We start from the raw sequence: 15,848 nt of genomic DNA, 5'->3' as shown, positions 1-15,848 counted from the left end.
TTTTTATTATGTCAAATTTTAAGTTGATAAGACGTAACGATGGTCCGGTTCAGCCGTCCACAGTGCAGGGTAAGAGTGTTGACCTGACAGCCCCACTTCAGAACATGTCCCCTTCCTCATCTCCCCCTGTAAACACCTCTCTCTGTTTCTCCCTCCTTCTCTGACATATCGTTTCCTCTCGCTGTCCTTATCGCTGCTCATCTGTGTCACATGTGGAGGTTCTGTCTTGATTTTCTCCTTTTGTTCGTTCACCTGATCTCAAGGAAAGCCCCTTGCATGCTCCCCCTCCTCATAGCTGTAGCCCCCCCTAGTGGCCACACACAGCGGTGTCCTTCAAATCCAGCACACACAAGTATTTCCATTTAACTGCCAGGAAGTTTACTTTAGCCTCACTCGAACCACCTTTTCGCAAAGTTACCCACCCACTCACCCCACACCTAGATGATGTTAGCTCAGCCCAGTTAAAACATGTTCAGAGATTTGTCAACGTATCACGTGAGAAGCAACGTTTGCCTGCACCCTTCGTAGACTAGGACTGGGGTGGTAAGGACCGAGAGGGCAGCACGGGGGGGAGACTAAGCCCCCCCCCCCCCAGCCCCCCTGTTCTGGTCCTCCACCATGTGACCACGTACTTCCCTCACCTGCCAGATTCTCCCTCTCTCTTTGTTCCACAGTTCATCAGAGGGCAAATTGATTTCGACAGTGTGAGAGGACAGACAGACACACAGACTCAGCCTCTGCTCCCAGTGCACAGACGGCTCCCCCCTCCCCCCCTCCCCAGTGCACAGACGGCTCCCCCCCTCCCCAGTGCACAGACGGCTCCCCCCCTCCCCAGTGCACAGACGGCTCCCCCCTCCTCCCCTCCCCAGTGCACTAGGACAGACGGCTCCCCCCCCTCCTCATCCCCCTTGAACTCGTCAAGCCAATCCTCAACCCTCACCTTTCCCTATTCCTTCTGCTCACTGCAATACAGCAAAACCTCAAGTCCCTCCTCACCACAAGGGGGCGTGTTCTCCCTCCCCTCCCCCCCTCCCACCCCTCCTACTAAGCTAACGACCCTTGCTAACAGCAAAGGGCAAAAGGAGAACTCTGTTGCCCCTCCTTTGGGAAATCAATGGAATGGACTTCTCGGAGGAACTTGTTGTTTGCTTGTCTTTCATGCATGTACTCATGTGCACTGTTGTTTTATGAATGGGTTAGTCTCCCATAGCTAATAAAAAGGGTTTTAACAGTCGTCAGTTAAGGTGCAAACTTTGAAAGGATTTTTTTAATATATCGCAGTGTCGGTTAAATTGATTATCCAAAGAGGGCTGTAATATTGTAAACATTGTCATGATAAACCTAGGGCACTTTAGCTGATGGTTTTTTTAACAGAATGTTAAAAAACTTGACAGTAATTGTGAGCCTCTGCGAATGTCCGTTATTCTCTTCAGCAAGACGCTATGTGTCACGTGTAGTGAAATAACTCCTGTGTCATTGAATTGTTGTTAAAAGTATTGGTAGGACTCAGACAATGAATAGATGACCAGAATGTTTACTGTAAATACATGTGCCATACACAAATGATCTATATATCATCAGTTGACGAAATAGCACTAAAGGACTTGATCTTATGTTTTTCTTTGACTTTCACTGTAAACATATATTATGCTATCTGTTACGAATGAATTCAGAATCTGTTGTAACATGTCATCGTTACCGACGGGCAATGTTAAATACGCCCCTTCCCCTCGTCATAGAGGTGCTAGGGGTCCTTTTGAGGATTCGTTGTTGTTGTCTGAATACGATACCAAGGCTGAATGAGGACAACCTACCCTGACCCCTGGAAGAGATGCAGCGCTAGGCTAGGTTAGCGTCCATGCATGAAAGAAAAACCCTCTGCCCACCCACTTCACCCCACGTTCCCAAGGTGCTAAACAACACTGTGTGCTAACAAACTCTCCCATTCACACCCCTTTAAAAAACAGTTTTGTCTGCAAGTTATACGATTATCAATTAACACGCAATGCAATTAGCGGCATGTTTCGTTGCCGAGGTCTGTTATTTAGTGAAGCCTAGATGGCTAAATTTGATAGCAATAATACAATTGGATTGTAGACACACTGGCTTTTGTCATTGATTTGTATCACATGCATCTCGGTCTGTAATACTTAAACTGATCATATTGCGACCTGGAAGGAAGAGGGGTTGGTTTGTGGTTGAAACTTCATTCAGCCTTGTTGTGCTTCTGTCCTCTAATGGAGCTCTGTGTTAGCAGCTGTGATCTCTGCCAGTCAAATAAAGACTAGTCTGTTTGTCTGTATGTCAGACACGCTCTCCACTATCCTGTCCCCGTGAGATATTCTGCAATGTCCCCTTTACCTGGACATCTCCTTTGAGAGCTTGTGACACGATAATGACAGATTGCTGAGAGAGAGGAGGACACGTGTATCCAGCTCTGTGCCTCCATCACCAACCCAAATGTTGTCCTTGCTACGTGTTGTCTCTGCTCTTTTTCTGGCTCCCCCACCCTTAACTCTCTCTCTGTGCGACCTAACCCATATCTACCCCAAGCTTTGCCAACTCCCTGTCCATCTCTGTTCTGGTACATTTAGAGACAAAAGTGGAACGAATGGAAGCTGCCAGTGTTTCTTCTTCGTCCACTAGACTAAACGTTCAGGTATGAGTGCCACCTCTGCCTGCATAGCACATCAGTTCTCTGTGGCGATCAATAACAAGCATTATATTTCTATTTTGTGTCGGTTTGGTTTTTTGGAACATTGCATTTTTGTTGTAAAAAGATCAGAATATTGTACAAATTATTGATATGCATGCTTTGGGGACACCAAAACAGTGTAATGTTGAAAATGACCTCAAATGTATGGTGACTTTTTACTCTTAAACACCTGAATAAATAGTTCTTAATTTGAGAAATCTTGTGTATGTATATTCTTAGAATGTACAAATGGAACAGTATGAGTGCTTTTGCATCTTAGGAATTTGATACCTTGAATTACGAGAGGTACTGTAAAACAGGCACTTTTGTAGTAGCTCAGTTAGGATGTTTGTGAAACCAATTAAACAGCAGAGTATAATTGAAACATGGGGAAAAAACTAAACTGAATTCTCTAAGTTGTACATACTACAAGCATAATCTGATATGAGTCTCCATGGTAACCTTTTTACTCTTCAGAAATCAAACACCCCATCAACGCTTTCTCCCTCTTGCGCCCCCCCCCCCCCCCCCCCCCACTCACATGCTTAGACGACACAACCTCCACTTACACAATTGGTGTCACCCCCCAGCCGGAGTGCTGCCCAGGGGGTCTGAGGGCGTGACCCTGGCAGGTGAAGGACTGATCCAGCAGAGCCTGTGTCCTGTGCTGCTCCTCTAGAGTCAGAGTTAGGCCTGACCTCAAAGGGGGAACATGTGGGGTCAACAAACCTGCTCATTTAGAGAAACACTTTGTTCCTTTAGAAGACACTTTTATCCATAGAGACGTACACAGGGTGGATTTGAACCTGCGATCTCTGGATCACCACTCAGGGGAGTCCCTGTTCAGGGCACTGGCAGGGGACGGGGTGTGTGTGGATGGAGGGAGAGAAGAGAGACCCTGTCAGAACAACTATTTTGTTGATTATTATTAGATGAATGACCTTTTCATAAAAAAGATTGTTGTTGAGGGTGTTCCCCTGCGTGTGCGTGTGTGTGTGTGTGTGTGTGTGTGTGTGTGTGTGTGTGGGGGGGGGGGGTCCTGTACCTGAGGTACAGACCAATCGTACTGCATCCTCCTCCTTCCTGCCCTGAACCACCTGCAAAACCACCTTCCTGTATGTCTGCTTTGCATTGTTCCCTGGCATTGATCATGTAAGTGATGTTGCAAATGAGGTAGAGGCTGTTTAGGGACTGTTTAGCACGCTCCTGTGCTGAGGGGCCCTGTGTGACTGAAGGGATCTGTTAAAACCACATAATGAGGAAATCCTCTTTAGTCTCTAGAGAAATGTTCCTAACCAGGGAGGTCAGTGATTTGCCTACCACCTCAGCCCAGTTGGTAAACAACAGTCTGAGCCCTGAGGCATGAACGTCAGGGACATGACCTGGTGTTCCTTTAGCAGACACTTTTATCCATAGAGACGTACACAGGGAGGATTTGAACCTGCGATCTCTGGATCACCACTCAGGGGAGTCCCTGTTCAGGGCACTGGCAGGGGACGGGGTGTGTGCGGATGGAGGGAGAGAAGAGAGAAGAGAGCCTGGCCCTGTCAGAACAACTATTTCGTTGATTATTTTTAGATGAATGACCTTTTCATAAAAAAGGTTGTTGTCTCCAGGTGTGTTGAGGGTGTTCCCCTGCATGAGTGTGTGTGTGAGGGGGGGGGTGGTCCTGTACCTGAGGTACAGACCAATCGTACTGCATCCTCCTCTTTCCTGCCATTGACTCCCATAGCTCCGTCTGCGCCTGCTACAGGTACCTCCTCAGCGCACGTAAGCCCCGCCCCCTTCTGCGTCCTGCAGACCGCTGGTCCATTTCAATGTTGTTTCGTTGTTTCATGTGTTTGTGGGACGTACTTGCGTATTTTATTTGTTTGTTTGTGGTGTATGAGTTTGTTTCGTATCTCTGTGTGTGCTTGCTCGTCCAAATTTCTCCCCTCTCTTTTCTGTTAAGACTTTGTTCCGGTCATTTCTTGTTTGATGCGTTTGAGAAGAAGCCGTCGTATGATGGACAGTTCAACCTTAACTCTGATTTAAGTAGGACAAACCAAACAGACTTCTGGGAAATGTATTGAACCAACAACAATCTGTTTATTTGACAACTACAATTCTCTTCTGTACGTGTCAAATAATCCATATGGCTCGAATGTATTGTATAGTTTTAACTTCTGTAGTGTTAAGTGAAGAAATTGTACTTGTGTTATGAGTGTGCAGTGGTTATATATATACAGTTGTGTTTAACATGAATGAAATACACTTTGGGAAGAGTAAGGATGTTCATATCCAACTTTTTATTTCAGTATGGGGCCTGAGTTTGCCCGCTTTTGAGTGAACAGGACCATTCGTAAGTGGAATGATTCCTTCAGCCAAAGCATTGTTTACTTCCTGTCTAGCTCTGTTGACTTCCTGCTCTGTCACATCTTCTGTCATGATCTGCCTCACATTCATTGGCTGTGGCTCTCACAAGATCTAACCTCGACCATTTCCGCCTCATGATTGGATGTTGACCTTTATTTCTCTGATCACGAGTGAAGGTTATTTGGGCGGTAAACGGCAACATTCAGCATGTTTGACCATTATAAATGTAGTGAAAAAACATGTCGCCTCACATGCATGACTTGGTCTACATAATTTCACTTTTATTCAGCTGAATTAAGCATGTTTTGTCCCGCTACCTCCAAGACATGCTGCCAGTGTTTTGTCCCCTACATCCAAGACATGCTGCCAGTGTTTTGTCCCCTACATCCAAGACATGCTGCCAGTGTTTTGTCCCCTACCTCCAAGACATGCTGCCAGTGTTTTGTCCCCTACATCCAAGACATGCTGCCAGTGTTTTGTCCCCCTACATCCAATACATGCTGCCAGTGTTTTGTACCCTACATCCAAGACATGCTGCCAGTGTTTTGTCCCCCTACATCCAAGACATGCTGACAGTGTTTTGTCCCCTACATCCAAGACATGCTGCCAGTGTTTTGTCCCCTACATCCAAGACATGCTGACAGTGTTTTGTCCCCTACCTCCAAGACATGCTGACAGTGTTTTGTCCCCTACCTCCAAGACATGCTGACAGTGTTTTGTCCCCTACCTCCAAGACATGCTGACAGTGTTTTGTCCCCCTACATCCAAGACATGCTGTCAGTGTTTCCTGGTGTGTTGGTGACATCTTGTCCACCTGTTCTCTTGTTGCTGCAGTGACCCTGCGGAGGAGGACCAGCCCCAGCCTGTTGCAGCAGATGACCAGCCTCCCCTCCCCAGTTAGAGGCCCAGTCTCCCCTCCCCAGTTAGAGGCCCAGTCTCCCCTCCCCAGTTAGAGGCCCAGTCTCCCCTCCCCAGTTAGAGGCCCAGTCTCCCCTCCCCAGTTAGAGGCCCAGTCTCCCCTCCCCAGTTAGAGGCCCAGTCTCCCCTCCCCAGTTAGAGGCCCAGTCTCCCCTCCCCAGTTAGAGGCCCAGTCTCCCCTCCCCAGTTAGAGGCCCAGTCTCCCCTCCCCAGTTAGAGGCCCAGTCTCCCCTCCCCAGTTAGAGGCCCAGTCTCCCCTCCCCAGTTAGAGGCCCAGTCTCCCCTCCCCAGTTAGAGGCCCAGCCCTCCCCTCTTCAGTTAGAGGCCCAGTCTCCCCTCCCCAGTTAGAGGCCCAGCCCTCCCCTCTTCAGTTAGAGGCCCAGTCTCCCCTCCCCAGTTAGAGGCCCAGCCCTCCCCTCTTCAGTTAGAGGCCCAGCCCTCCCCTCTTCAGTTAGAGGCCCAGTCTCCCCTCCCCAGTTAGAGGCCCAGCCCTCCCCTCTTCAGTTAGAGGCCCAGTCTCCCCTCTTCAGTTAGAGGCCCAGTCTCCCCTCCCCAGTTAGAGGCCCAGCCCTCCCCTCCCCAGTTAGAGGCCCAGCCTTCCCTCCTCAGTTAGAGGCCCAGTCTCCCCTCCCCAGTTAGAGGCCCAGTCTCCCCTCCCCAGTTAGAGGCCCAGTCTCCCCTCCCCAGTTAGAGGCCCAGTCTCCCCTCCCCAGTTAGAGGCCCAGCCCTCCCCTCCTCAGTTAGAGGCCAGACACCTCTGTGCTGGACCTCTGGAGCTGGCTATTCAAACATCAAGACCTAACCAACCATCATTCAGTACCTTGCCTAACATTACGTTGAATTTACTTATACAGCTTTGTGTAATAGGAAATAGTAGGTTGAGCCCCCACTGTTAAGAGACCGGGTAATAAACTGACCATTAGTTAAGGACCTTGAGGAAAATTCTTGACTTTTACACGCAGTTTGGTCAAAAAGTGTGAATGTTGGAGTAACTAAGATGACAATGGGTTGTACAATAGATACATAAATAACATTTCATTTGTGAGGTAAATGTTTTTCAGTGTTATTTTGACATTTGAAAGTGTTCATGGATCATGTACTGTAAAAAGTAGGCCTACCAAAACAAGGCAACATAAAATGGGATTTGTAACAAGATTTTCCAGATGTATTTTCTGCCATGTACTAGAATCTCATTAAGAATGTATTTGTATATAGCCTAAACAAAATCACAAAGTAGAGACAAATATCACAAATAACGATTAAACTAGAGGGTACAAATTGTAAAGTGTGCTTGCAGCTGCTGCAACGTGGCAGTGTATTAAACTATAGGCTATCACCTCCACACCTATTGTTTCAATTAATGTCCATAATGTTCAAATATTTGGAGACACCAGTTTCCATCGGGTGTAGGCCACCTATATTTTCATGTTACTATACTAAAGGACAAACACAACTGACACTACTGTATCTGTAAAAAAACAAACAATAAATGAATAAATAAATAAAAGGATTTAACGTGATTCATTCTTAAAGATTGCATCGATTAAAATGTATACAACATACGTTTGTGGCTTATTTAAAGGTAATGCTATCGTCATAATGCAAACCCCTTTTACATAGCTAGCTAGTAAAAGGGGTGACCTGACATCTTCGTAGTAGTCTATGACTGTTGAGCTGACCTTCTACTATAGGCTACACTAGGTAGCAAAAACCTTAAGTATTTTCATAAACTTGTTACATTTGTATTGCTGCCAACATTTGATAGCATGAAGGGGTAAGTGTCTTTTGCCACAAAAACTTAAATGTTTCCTAAACCGTGCAATGGACCCTTCCAGAAAGTAACTGCAACAAGCCCCACATCTAGTGCATATTTCATGTCTACAGTCAGTGCAAAAACTGAAGGACGAGCTGATATAAACACACTAAGAAAGTATAGTGTGTGTGTATAGTGTGTGTGTGTGTGTGGTGGCTCATGGTGGGACTGGGACATCATGGCTGGGATGTTGACCAGGTTATCTGACTGAAACACTGCTGATGTTTGAGTCCTTCCTGGTGTGCAGGTAGAAACACTGCTGATGTTTGAGTCCTTCCTGGTGTGCAGGTAGAAACACTGCTGATGTTTGAGTCCTTCCTGGTGTGCAGGTAGAAACACTGCTGACGTTTGAGTCCTTCCTGGTGTGCAGGTAGAAACACTGCTGATGTTTGAGTCCTTCCTGGTTTGCAGGTAGAAACACTGCTGACGTTTGAGTCCTTCCTGGTGTGGCAGGTAGAAACACTTCCTGGTGTGCAGGGTAGAAACACTTCCTGGTGTGCTATTCCTTTCGCTGGAGTATCACAACTCCTGCTGTTCCTCTCTGTCTGACATGGTCCCACTGGAGGAGGGGGGAGACATTGAGGGGGAGGAGAGAGGGAGAGGGGTAAGAGGAGAGAGGGTAAGAGGAGAGAGGGTAAGAGGAGAGAGGTAAGGTGAGGGGGAAAAGAGGAGAGGGTTGGATGAGGGGGGAGTGAGGAGAGGGGGTAAGATGAGGGGGGAGAGAGGAGAGAGGGTTAGATGAGGGGGAGAGGAGAGGGGGTAAGATGAGGGGGAGAGAGGGTTAGATGAGGGGGAGAGAGAGGAGAGGGGGTTAGATGAGGGGGAGAGAGGAGAGAGGGTTAGATGAGGGGGAGAGAGGAGAGAGGGTTAGATGAGGGGGAGAGAGGAGAGGGGGGTTAGATGAGGGGGAGAGAGGAGAGAGGGTTAGATGAGGGGGAGAGAGGAGAGAGGGTTAGATGAGGGGGAGATAAGAGAGGGGGTAAGATGAGGGGGAGAGAGGAGAGGGGGTAAGATGAGAAGGAGAGGCGGATGGAGGAAGAAAGTTAAAGAGGAAGAAAAGGTTTTGAAACTCCTAAACACACCAGATGAAACACACCACCTTGACATTGTGTGCTGCCTATTGTACTCGAGCATCAACATGTCAGCCATGTAAATGATGTTGCAAATTAAGTAAGGATGAGAGAGATACTCTGGATATGACAACATGTTTTACATTGTTCTTCAGAAAATAGATTGACAAAGATAAAAACAGTCTCATTCTGCTGTGAACACAACAACTCTCACGTCCCTCTCTCTCCTCAGGTAAGGTGCATTTACCTTCCCCTATTATCACCTGTGCATTCCTCACATATCTGCTCCTTTATCATAGTAGAACACCAAGATGTAGAATTTACAGTACAGGGAAGATTTATTTTGTGGGACCAGAATTTTATAAATACATTCACACTTAAAATAGTAATAAAATTAATCCTAAATTTGTATCAGTTGATTGTTACAGTTTTGAACAAAACAATCAAATGTATGTCAATTTGAATTTTCTTAATCATTTTGTTCACTTAGTTCATTTAGTGACGGGATAGAGAGACAGGAAATGTAGTGAGAGAGAGAGAGAGAGAGAGAGAGAGAGAGAGAGAGAGAGAGAGAGAGAGAGAGGAGAGAGAGAGAGAGAGAGAGAGAGAGAGAGAGAGAGAGAGAGAGAGAGAGAGAGAGAGAGAGAGAGAGAGAGAGAGAGAGAGAGAGAGAGAGAGAGAGAGAGAGAGAGAGAGGAGAGAGAGAGAGAGAGAGAGAGAGAGAGAGAGAGAGTGGGGGGTGACATGCAGCAGAGGGCTGGATTCAAACCCAGGCAGCTGGGTGAGGCCTTAGCCTACGTGGTGCTCACACTTGGTGAGACACTGGGGTTCCTCACAAACTACTAAATATTTATGTTGTTGTTGTGTGAATGTGTATCTATGTGTCTGTTTATCTATGTGTGTATGTATGTGTACCTCTGTGAATGTGTGTGTATCTATGTATGTGTAAATGTGTATCTCTTTGTGGATGTGTGTATCTGTGTGTGTGTGTATCTGTGTTTGTGTATCTATGCGTCTGTGTGTGTATCAATATGTGTGTGTGTGTGTGTGTGTAGATCAGAGCCATGCAGTGCAGAGTCTCATCTGTTGCCCTGCTCCTTGGTAAGAGTCTTTCAAGTCATCAGTCTAGTCAACACACTTCCTACAACCTTCCAGCCTCTCCAGCTCAGGACAAACTCAGTAATGAGATGATTATGTGTTTGCAGAGTTCTGGGTGCTCTCTGCCTGTGCACTCCATCAGTATCATCTGGTCACAACTCATCTGAATTGGACTTCTGCCCAGAGCTACTGTAGAGAGCACTTTGTTGACCTGGCGACCGTAGACAGCATGGAAGACATGCAGGGCCTGATAGACCAGACGAAAGACCAGCCAACAGACAAGTTAAAAGATCGCGAGCTACTTTCAAAATGGAGGGGTTGGATAGGACTGACTAGAGACAGTAGTGTCAGCTGGAAGTGGTCTCTTTCAGGCAGTCAGTTTTACAGAGAAGGAGAGACGGAGTACAGGAACTGGGCCCAGCCAGAGCCAATCACAGGCCAGCCCTGCGCTGCACTGGTCAGCAATGAAACAGGAGTATGGAGAGACTATGCATGTACAAATACTTACTCTTTTGTCTGTTCTCACAGTGGTGAGTTAGTATTTTCTATTCCTAACAACACATCTTTCAGTTATTAGATGCATGTTTGCTTGACATGGCCTTCTAGAGGACATAACTGATGCAGAAAAACACTTTTGTTTTAAAGGCGGAGGGTTGATATTTTTTTGTGAGAAAATATGTTGGTAACATTTTTAAATACATGAATGAATAATATTGATGATGGATACTCTTAGGTAATGATCCTGGCAAGCCTAAGTACATCCTGGTTCTAGAACCAAGAACTTGGAGAGACGCTCAGATCTACTGCAGACAGAGTTACACAGACCTGGCCAGCATCAGGAACCAGGCTGAAAACATCGAGATACAGCAACTTGTTCTGGGAGAGAATTCATCTGCCATCGTCTGGATCGGTCTGTTCAAAGACGACTGGAAGTGGTCAGACGGGTCTAACTCCTCCTTCAGATACTGGGGGAGTGGCGAACCAAGGGATGGCATTACCTATGACTGTGTATTAGCATACACATATCATCAATGGCAGTGGGCTGCTTACCCTTGTTCTCCTTATTCCTACTATTTTATTTGCCACAATGGTGAGTGAGACTTGGCAGCTGCCAGTGTGGTTTGAACGTGTCAGTGGTGTATTCTAGGTGATGAGCAGGCCTATACTAACAAGGGTTTCCTGTATGTCCTCTATTAAAGAGCAGTGATACATGGTGGGGGACTTGGCAGAGTGACAGTGTGCCCTCTACTTCATACTAGACCACACCACTGAAATGGGGGTTTCACTACAGCATGAAAGCTTGCAGGGTGTTTGTAGGAGATCACATGTAGTAATTAAACCTGCTCGCCAGATAGGATGGAATAGTAAATTATTACACAACAACAAACTTTATCAAATTGAATCTTGTCAACCCTGCGTTACATGTCACTGTATTTAATAGTCTAATCCTGAATAATGTACTGTAATGTCCAACTGTGTTATAACGGCTACTTCCTCATTCTCACCCCAGGGAGCATCCCAAACACGACCATACTGAGCACTCTTGGTACCACAACAGGAAGTGTTATATCTAGATAGAGCCCTTTTATACTTGAGAAACTGTGATGTACCACTTCCTTATAAAGTCTGCCTCCTCATTCTTACCTTCCCTCACTTAGGGAGCACCACTAAGCCTCCTACTAAGGTGAAGCTGGTGGGGAGAGTGGAACTGGTTCCTAACTCACCTTCAGACTTAGAGGATCCTGCCATGTTGGACTCCATCTTGCAGCAAGTGAGTGTCTCTCTGTGTGAGGGAAGGCAGTCCTCTGACTGTACATGATGTGTAGTCAAAGTCTCAGTCATTACAGACAACCAGCAGTTACACCCTAGTACGATGTAAGGATTGTTATTGCAGTAAGAATACCCTTTACAGATGTAGCTGACAGTGACAGGTTGGTGAAACACACATACTGATCCAAGACTAGTTCAGTGTTCTACAATACACCCCATAATGTGGTGTAACCATGACAGTGTGACTGTGCCCCCAGATGAAGGCAGCTGGGAGGATCCCAGAGCACAGCACGCTGAGATGGAAGAAGCAGAAGGATGGGAAGGTTTTCCACAAGAAGGAGGAGGAGGAGGAGGGAGGAAGAGGAGACACGTGTCATTAACAAGTCACAGCTACTAAATGTTTTTAACTGTCTCTTGTATCTCTGACAGTGTCGATGATGTCAATTACATTTCTGTAACTAGCACATGATGTCCTTATCACTTCATACAGTTTATTTGTTCTTATTAATCAGGTGGTGGGATAACATGAAATGAAGTAAAGCCTACTGATCTTGTGGCCTTGTCTCATCATGTACATTATATATAACAGATACAGCTACATGATTCAATACATTATAATCAATCATAATCATAGATGGGCTTTATCTGTGAGTAAAATGTCTAAGATTGTGCTACAAAAAGGTTTGAGTATTTATTATTTAAATTGTGATTGCTTATTATTAAGTACTTTAGAAGTTAGAGCTTTTTGTCTTTCATGTGTAATTATATCCCCTTTGTTATTCGACAGTCAGAAAACGTGGGCTATCTAATAATGTTTTTTCTTAACAAACAACAAACTTAACATCAAAGTCTATAAATAAAGTATCCTTAAATCCTGTGGTATGTTAATATATAGTCTGATGACTGAGAAAATGATGTCCATTTCTCTGCTTCTGGAGGTAAATGTGTAACTTGTTGATTATGAATTTGATTAGGATTATAGTATCAAGTCATAAACAACATCAACCATCCCAGTCTGCTGTGAACGTCACAACACTCACATCTCTCCTCAGGTATGGTGCACTTCTAAGACAAACATTACAAATTCATTGTTTAAGTCTGACATGTATTGTCTTCCCAAAAGCTTAGAATTTGTCAGAATTTATATCGGTATTGAATTAACAAAGCCTGCAACATCGGCCAACAATCACTGAGTAACTTAGCTCTTCTCAGGCTACTTGTGGGACTGCAGTATACTACAGTATGCTACAGTATACCTGCATAAAGAGCTTAAAGTAGATGTAGATAACTTACTGCTTCTCATTTCTGAATGTACGGATGATGGGTGCCAAAGTGAAGAGCCTTAGGTTGGGCTGAACTCTCTGTGAACTCCCTCATACTGAATCGAGAGCGATTTAGAGTGGTGAGAGTCAGATGGCTGAGTGGTTAGGGAATCGGGCTGGTAATCAGAAGGTTGCTAGTTCGATTCCCGGCTATGCCAACCAAATGACGTTGTGTCCTTGGGCAAGGCACTTCACTCTACTTGCCTCGGGGAGAATGTCCCTGTACTTACTGTAAGTCGCTCTGGATAAGAGCGTCTGCTAAATGACTAAATGTAAATGTAAGAGCGTCTGCTAAATGACTAAATGTAAACGTAAGAGCGTCTGCTAAATGACTAATGTAAATCCAAAGGTCCAACCAGGAGGTAACTGTAATCACCATAACAACTCACTCATTCAACGTTGGCCGCAACCTCTGTGGGTCACGCAGGTTGTGTGTGTCATTCGCAACAAGTAGCTAATCGATTTGCTAACGGTAGGCCTACCTGTTTCTTCGTTAGCGAAAATCATGGCGTGACAAAACCCGACAAAATGCAAAAAGTTGATTCCGAAAATCACGTGTTTAATCTGCAATGACACGGTTGCCCTTGTCAAATGTGGTAACGTGAAACGTCACTATGACACAATTGCATACCTGCTGGTGCGAAGGAGGAATGTGTCCTACGAAATGACGACGAACAGTAACGTGTAAAACAGACTTTATTTATATTTCATATACAGTAAGGTAGAGAAAGTAATTATGTGCCGAGTCAGCAAGGGGGCACATATTACCAAAGACGTATTCCCTAAGACGTGGTGCTGTTCGTATTCCACGACCAGTACAAGGCCAAATCTGCTCCCCGCTCACCTCCGTTAAGGGTTAACGCCCCAGTATCTTCCATTGTTGTTTGCCCTTGACGTCCGTACGCATCTTTGGCAACAATAAACACAAACGGTTCCTTTCACTCACACCCTCTACATGTCACCAGATATTCTTAAAATACTTTTTGGATTTACAAAAATAGTACAGACAACTGTTTAGATGGGACTATTACTAAACTATTACAGAACATGATAAAGCTCCCGAAGACAAATAAATAACTTACGTTCTGCTTTCGTGTGGGTCTGTTGGCTTGGCACCCTGGTCCAGTGACTAACAGGCTTGAATAGTGCTGTTAAACTATGCTAAGCTAAAATCGTTTGTTCCTCTTGAACCATTCACGTTCTACACACATGAGGAAACTGGGAGGTCTATAGTCCAGTATGTTTGAAATCATAGAACTAACCCACAATGATATAACACCATCCCTAGCTGAACATACAGCGTACTTTGAGACATCAGAAATAGTTCTGCTGTGAAAATGTATCAAACGTCTGCTTATTCTCAGTAAGTAATTTTTAGGGCTTTTAATCTGGTTTTTGCATGAAACTAAACATACTAAAGACGACCACCTTAAAATCCCACATTTATTCCTGCCTTCATCCAATTGCATCTTGATATCTTGAAAGTGATTTCACCAAAGGATTTACTATAAAATATGCTACTGTATCAGTGTATTATCTAGCTTGTTCTTAATACTTCTGAACTGAAACTGCTCTTGTGAAAAGACAAATATTTTTGTCTGAATATGAACTGCACAATAGTCCAAATATGACTTGGATCACAGTAAAACCATGCGGCCAAAATGTGTACAGCCAGTATACAGCATGTGATGAGGTGTTGAGCTTTACACAAGGAATAGAAACGGGCTTCCAATCCCCACTCGGTTTCAAACGTGACCAGCCAGAGAAAAGAAGAGCGATATGTTGATGACGCATGGCTATACGATATGCTTCTCGAGCCCACAGTGACACGTACGTGAACGCAAGACTCATAGACATGTTGATACAGCTCTCAACTGTTCACATGTATGCCACGGTATGTACACAGGAGCCTGTGGCTCTGACAGGGGCTAGACAGGAGCCTGGTTCTGGTGACTGTGATACAGTCCAAACATATGGTGCAGTAGTGGTTCCACTCGTGGAACCACAAAATGTTACAGAACCTCAACCACTTTCACACAAACAGTAGTTCTGAATGGCCTAAACTGTGTGTTTGTTCACCTCAGTGTCCTAACTTGATCCAGAGCTGTTTGAACATGTAACATTATATTACTTGTGATACATTTATAATTTATGGCAATGCAATATCTCTTCCAACTAAGTCCTTGGTACAGTCAGAAGTTCTAGAACGAATCCTCTGATAAGAAGCGGGAAAGGGAGTGGGTCGATCCTCTCTCCCATCTCTCTCTTCTCCCCTCTCAATGTAGTGTCCATGGTGTTATTCTGTAACCAGCAGTCTACGCCATGCTGGTTTCTTCATTCTACTTAAATAGATTACAGATGAGAGGTGAACACGGTGGTAAACTAGTGATACGTTCCAAACATTGTCCTTTTTTTCTCTCCCTTACCAAAAATATGTCAGATGCAATGATAAAGATTTTCATCCTGCATTCAAGGTCTTTGCAACATATATTACTCTTGAGTATTATGTTGTTTATTTTTCTTTTTTCTTCTTTTTTTTCTTTTTAAATCTGTTGTCTTTCGGAGTGACTAGAGTAACTCCATTCTCAAATTGTCTGGACAAGATAAGAAGCACTGTCTTAGTGTTCAAAAACCTGACGTCCCAAAAGCACAAATACAACAGATCTTCTTAGAGGGGTGGGTCCAGACTCTGGAGTGTGATGTACTTCCTGGATGTACTTCCTGGATGTACTTCCTGGATGAAAGAGTCAATCTACTCCCTCTCCCCTTCCTCACTGCTCCCTGCAAGACAGAGAAAGACAGACAGA

At 45.0% G+C, this 15,848-nt stretch overlaps 3 protein-coding genes and 1 long non-coding RNA gene across 5 annotated transcripts in view; 3 read left to right on the top strand and 1 right to left on the bottom strand.

Annotated features, from left to right (window-relative positions):
* baiap2b (BAR/IMD domain containing adaptor protein 2b) overlaps positions 1–708 on the top strand; it is a 38,962-nt gene extending 38,254 nt beyond the window's left edge. The window contains exon 15 of the mRNA XM_067244582.1: positions 675–708. Coding sequence (XP_067100683.1) covers positions 675–708 — 34 coding nt within the window. The remainder of the gene's footprint in view (positions 1–674) is intronic.
* An 8,337-nt stretch (positions 709–9,045) lies between these two features.
* Positions 9,046–10,954, top strand: LOC136950050 (putative C-type lectin domain family 20 member A; the record flags this gene model as incomplete). The annotated part of the gene is made up of 4 exons (XM_067244135.1): positions 9,046–9,083; positions 9,907–9,952; positions 10,057–10,479; positions 10,683–10,954. Coding segments are annotated over exons 2-4 (732 nt in total), but the record flags the coding sequence as incomplete, so codon positions are not given.
* Positions 10,955–11,004: 50 nt separating this feature from the next.
* On the top strand, positions 11,005–12,244 carry LOC136950931 (uncharacterized). Of its 2 annotated transcripts, XR_010877523.1 has the most exons (4): positions 11,005–11,039; positions 11,149–11,256; positions 11,460–11,720; positions 11,977–12,244. It is a non-coding gene; the product is annotated as an uncharacterized lncRNA (long non-coding RNA). The 2 variants fall into 2 exon arrangements; XR_010877522.1 differs by having other exon boundaries at positions 11,011–11,256.
* Positions 12,245–13,719: 1,475 nt separating this feature from the next.
* The window catches only part of aatkb (apoptosis-associated tyrosine kinase b), a 34,235-nt gene continuing 32,106 nt past the window's right edge, over positions 13,720–15,848 (bottom strand). Inside the window, 1 exon segment of the mRNA XM_067244333.1 lies at positions 13,720–15,822. Coding sequence (XP_067100434.1) covers positions 15,794–15,822 — 29 coding nt within the window. The 3' untranslated portion in view covers positions 13,720–15,793.

Source organism: Osmerus mordax, chromosome 10 (genome assembly GCF_038355195.1).
Source record: "Osmerus mordax isolate fOsmMor3 chromosome 10, fOsmMor3.pri, whole genome shotgun sequence".
Lineage (NCBI taxonomy): Eukaryota > Metazoa > Chordata > Actinopteri > Osmeriformes > Osmeridae > Osmerus > Osmerus mordax.
The sequence above is the reverse complement of the archived record's forward strand: the minus strand, read 5'-3'. Positions and strand labels throughout refer to the sequence as shown.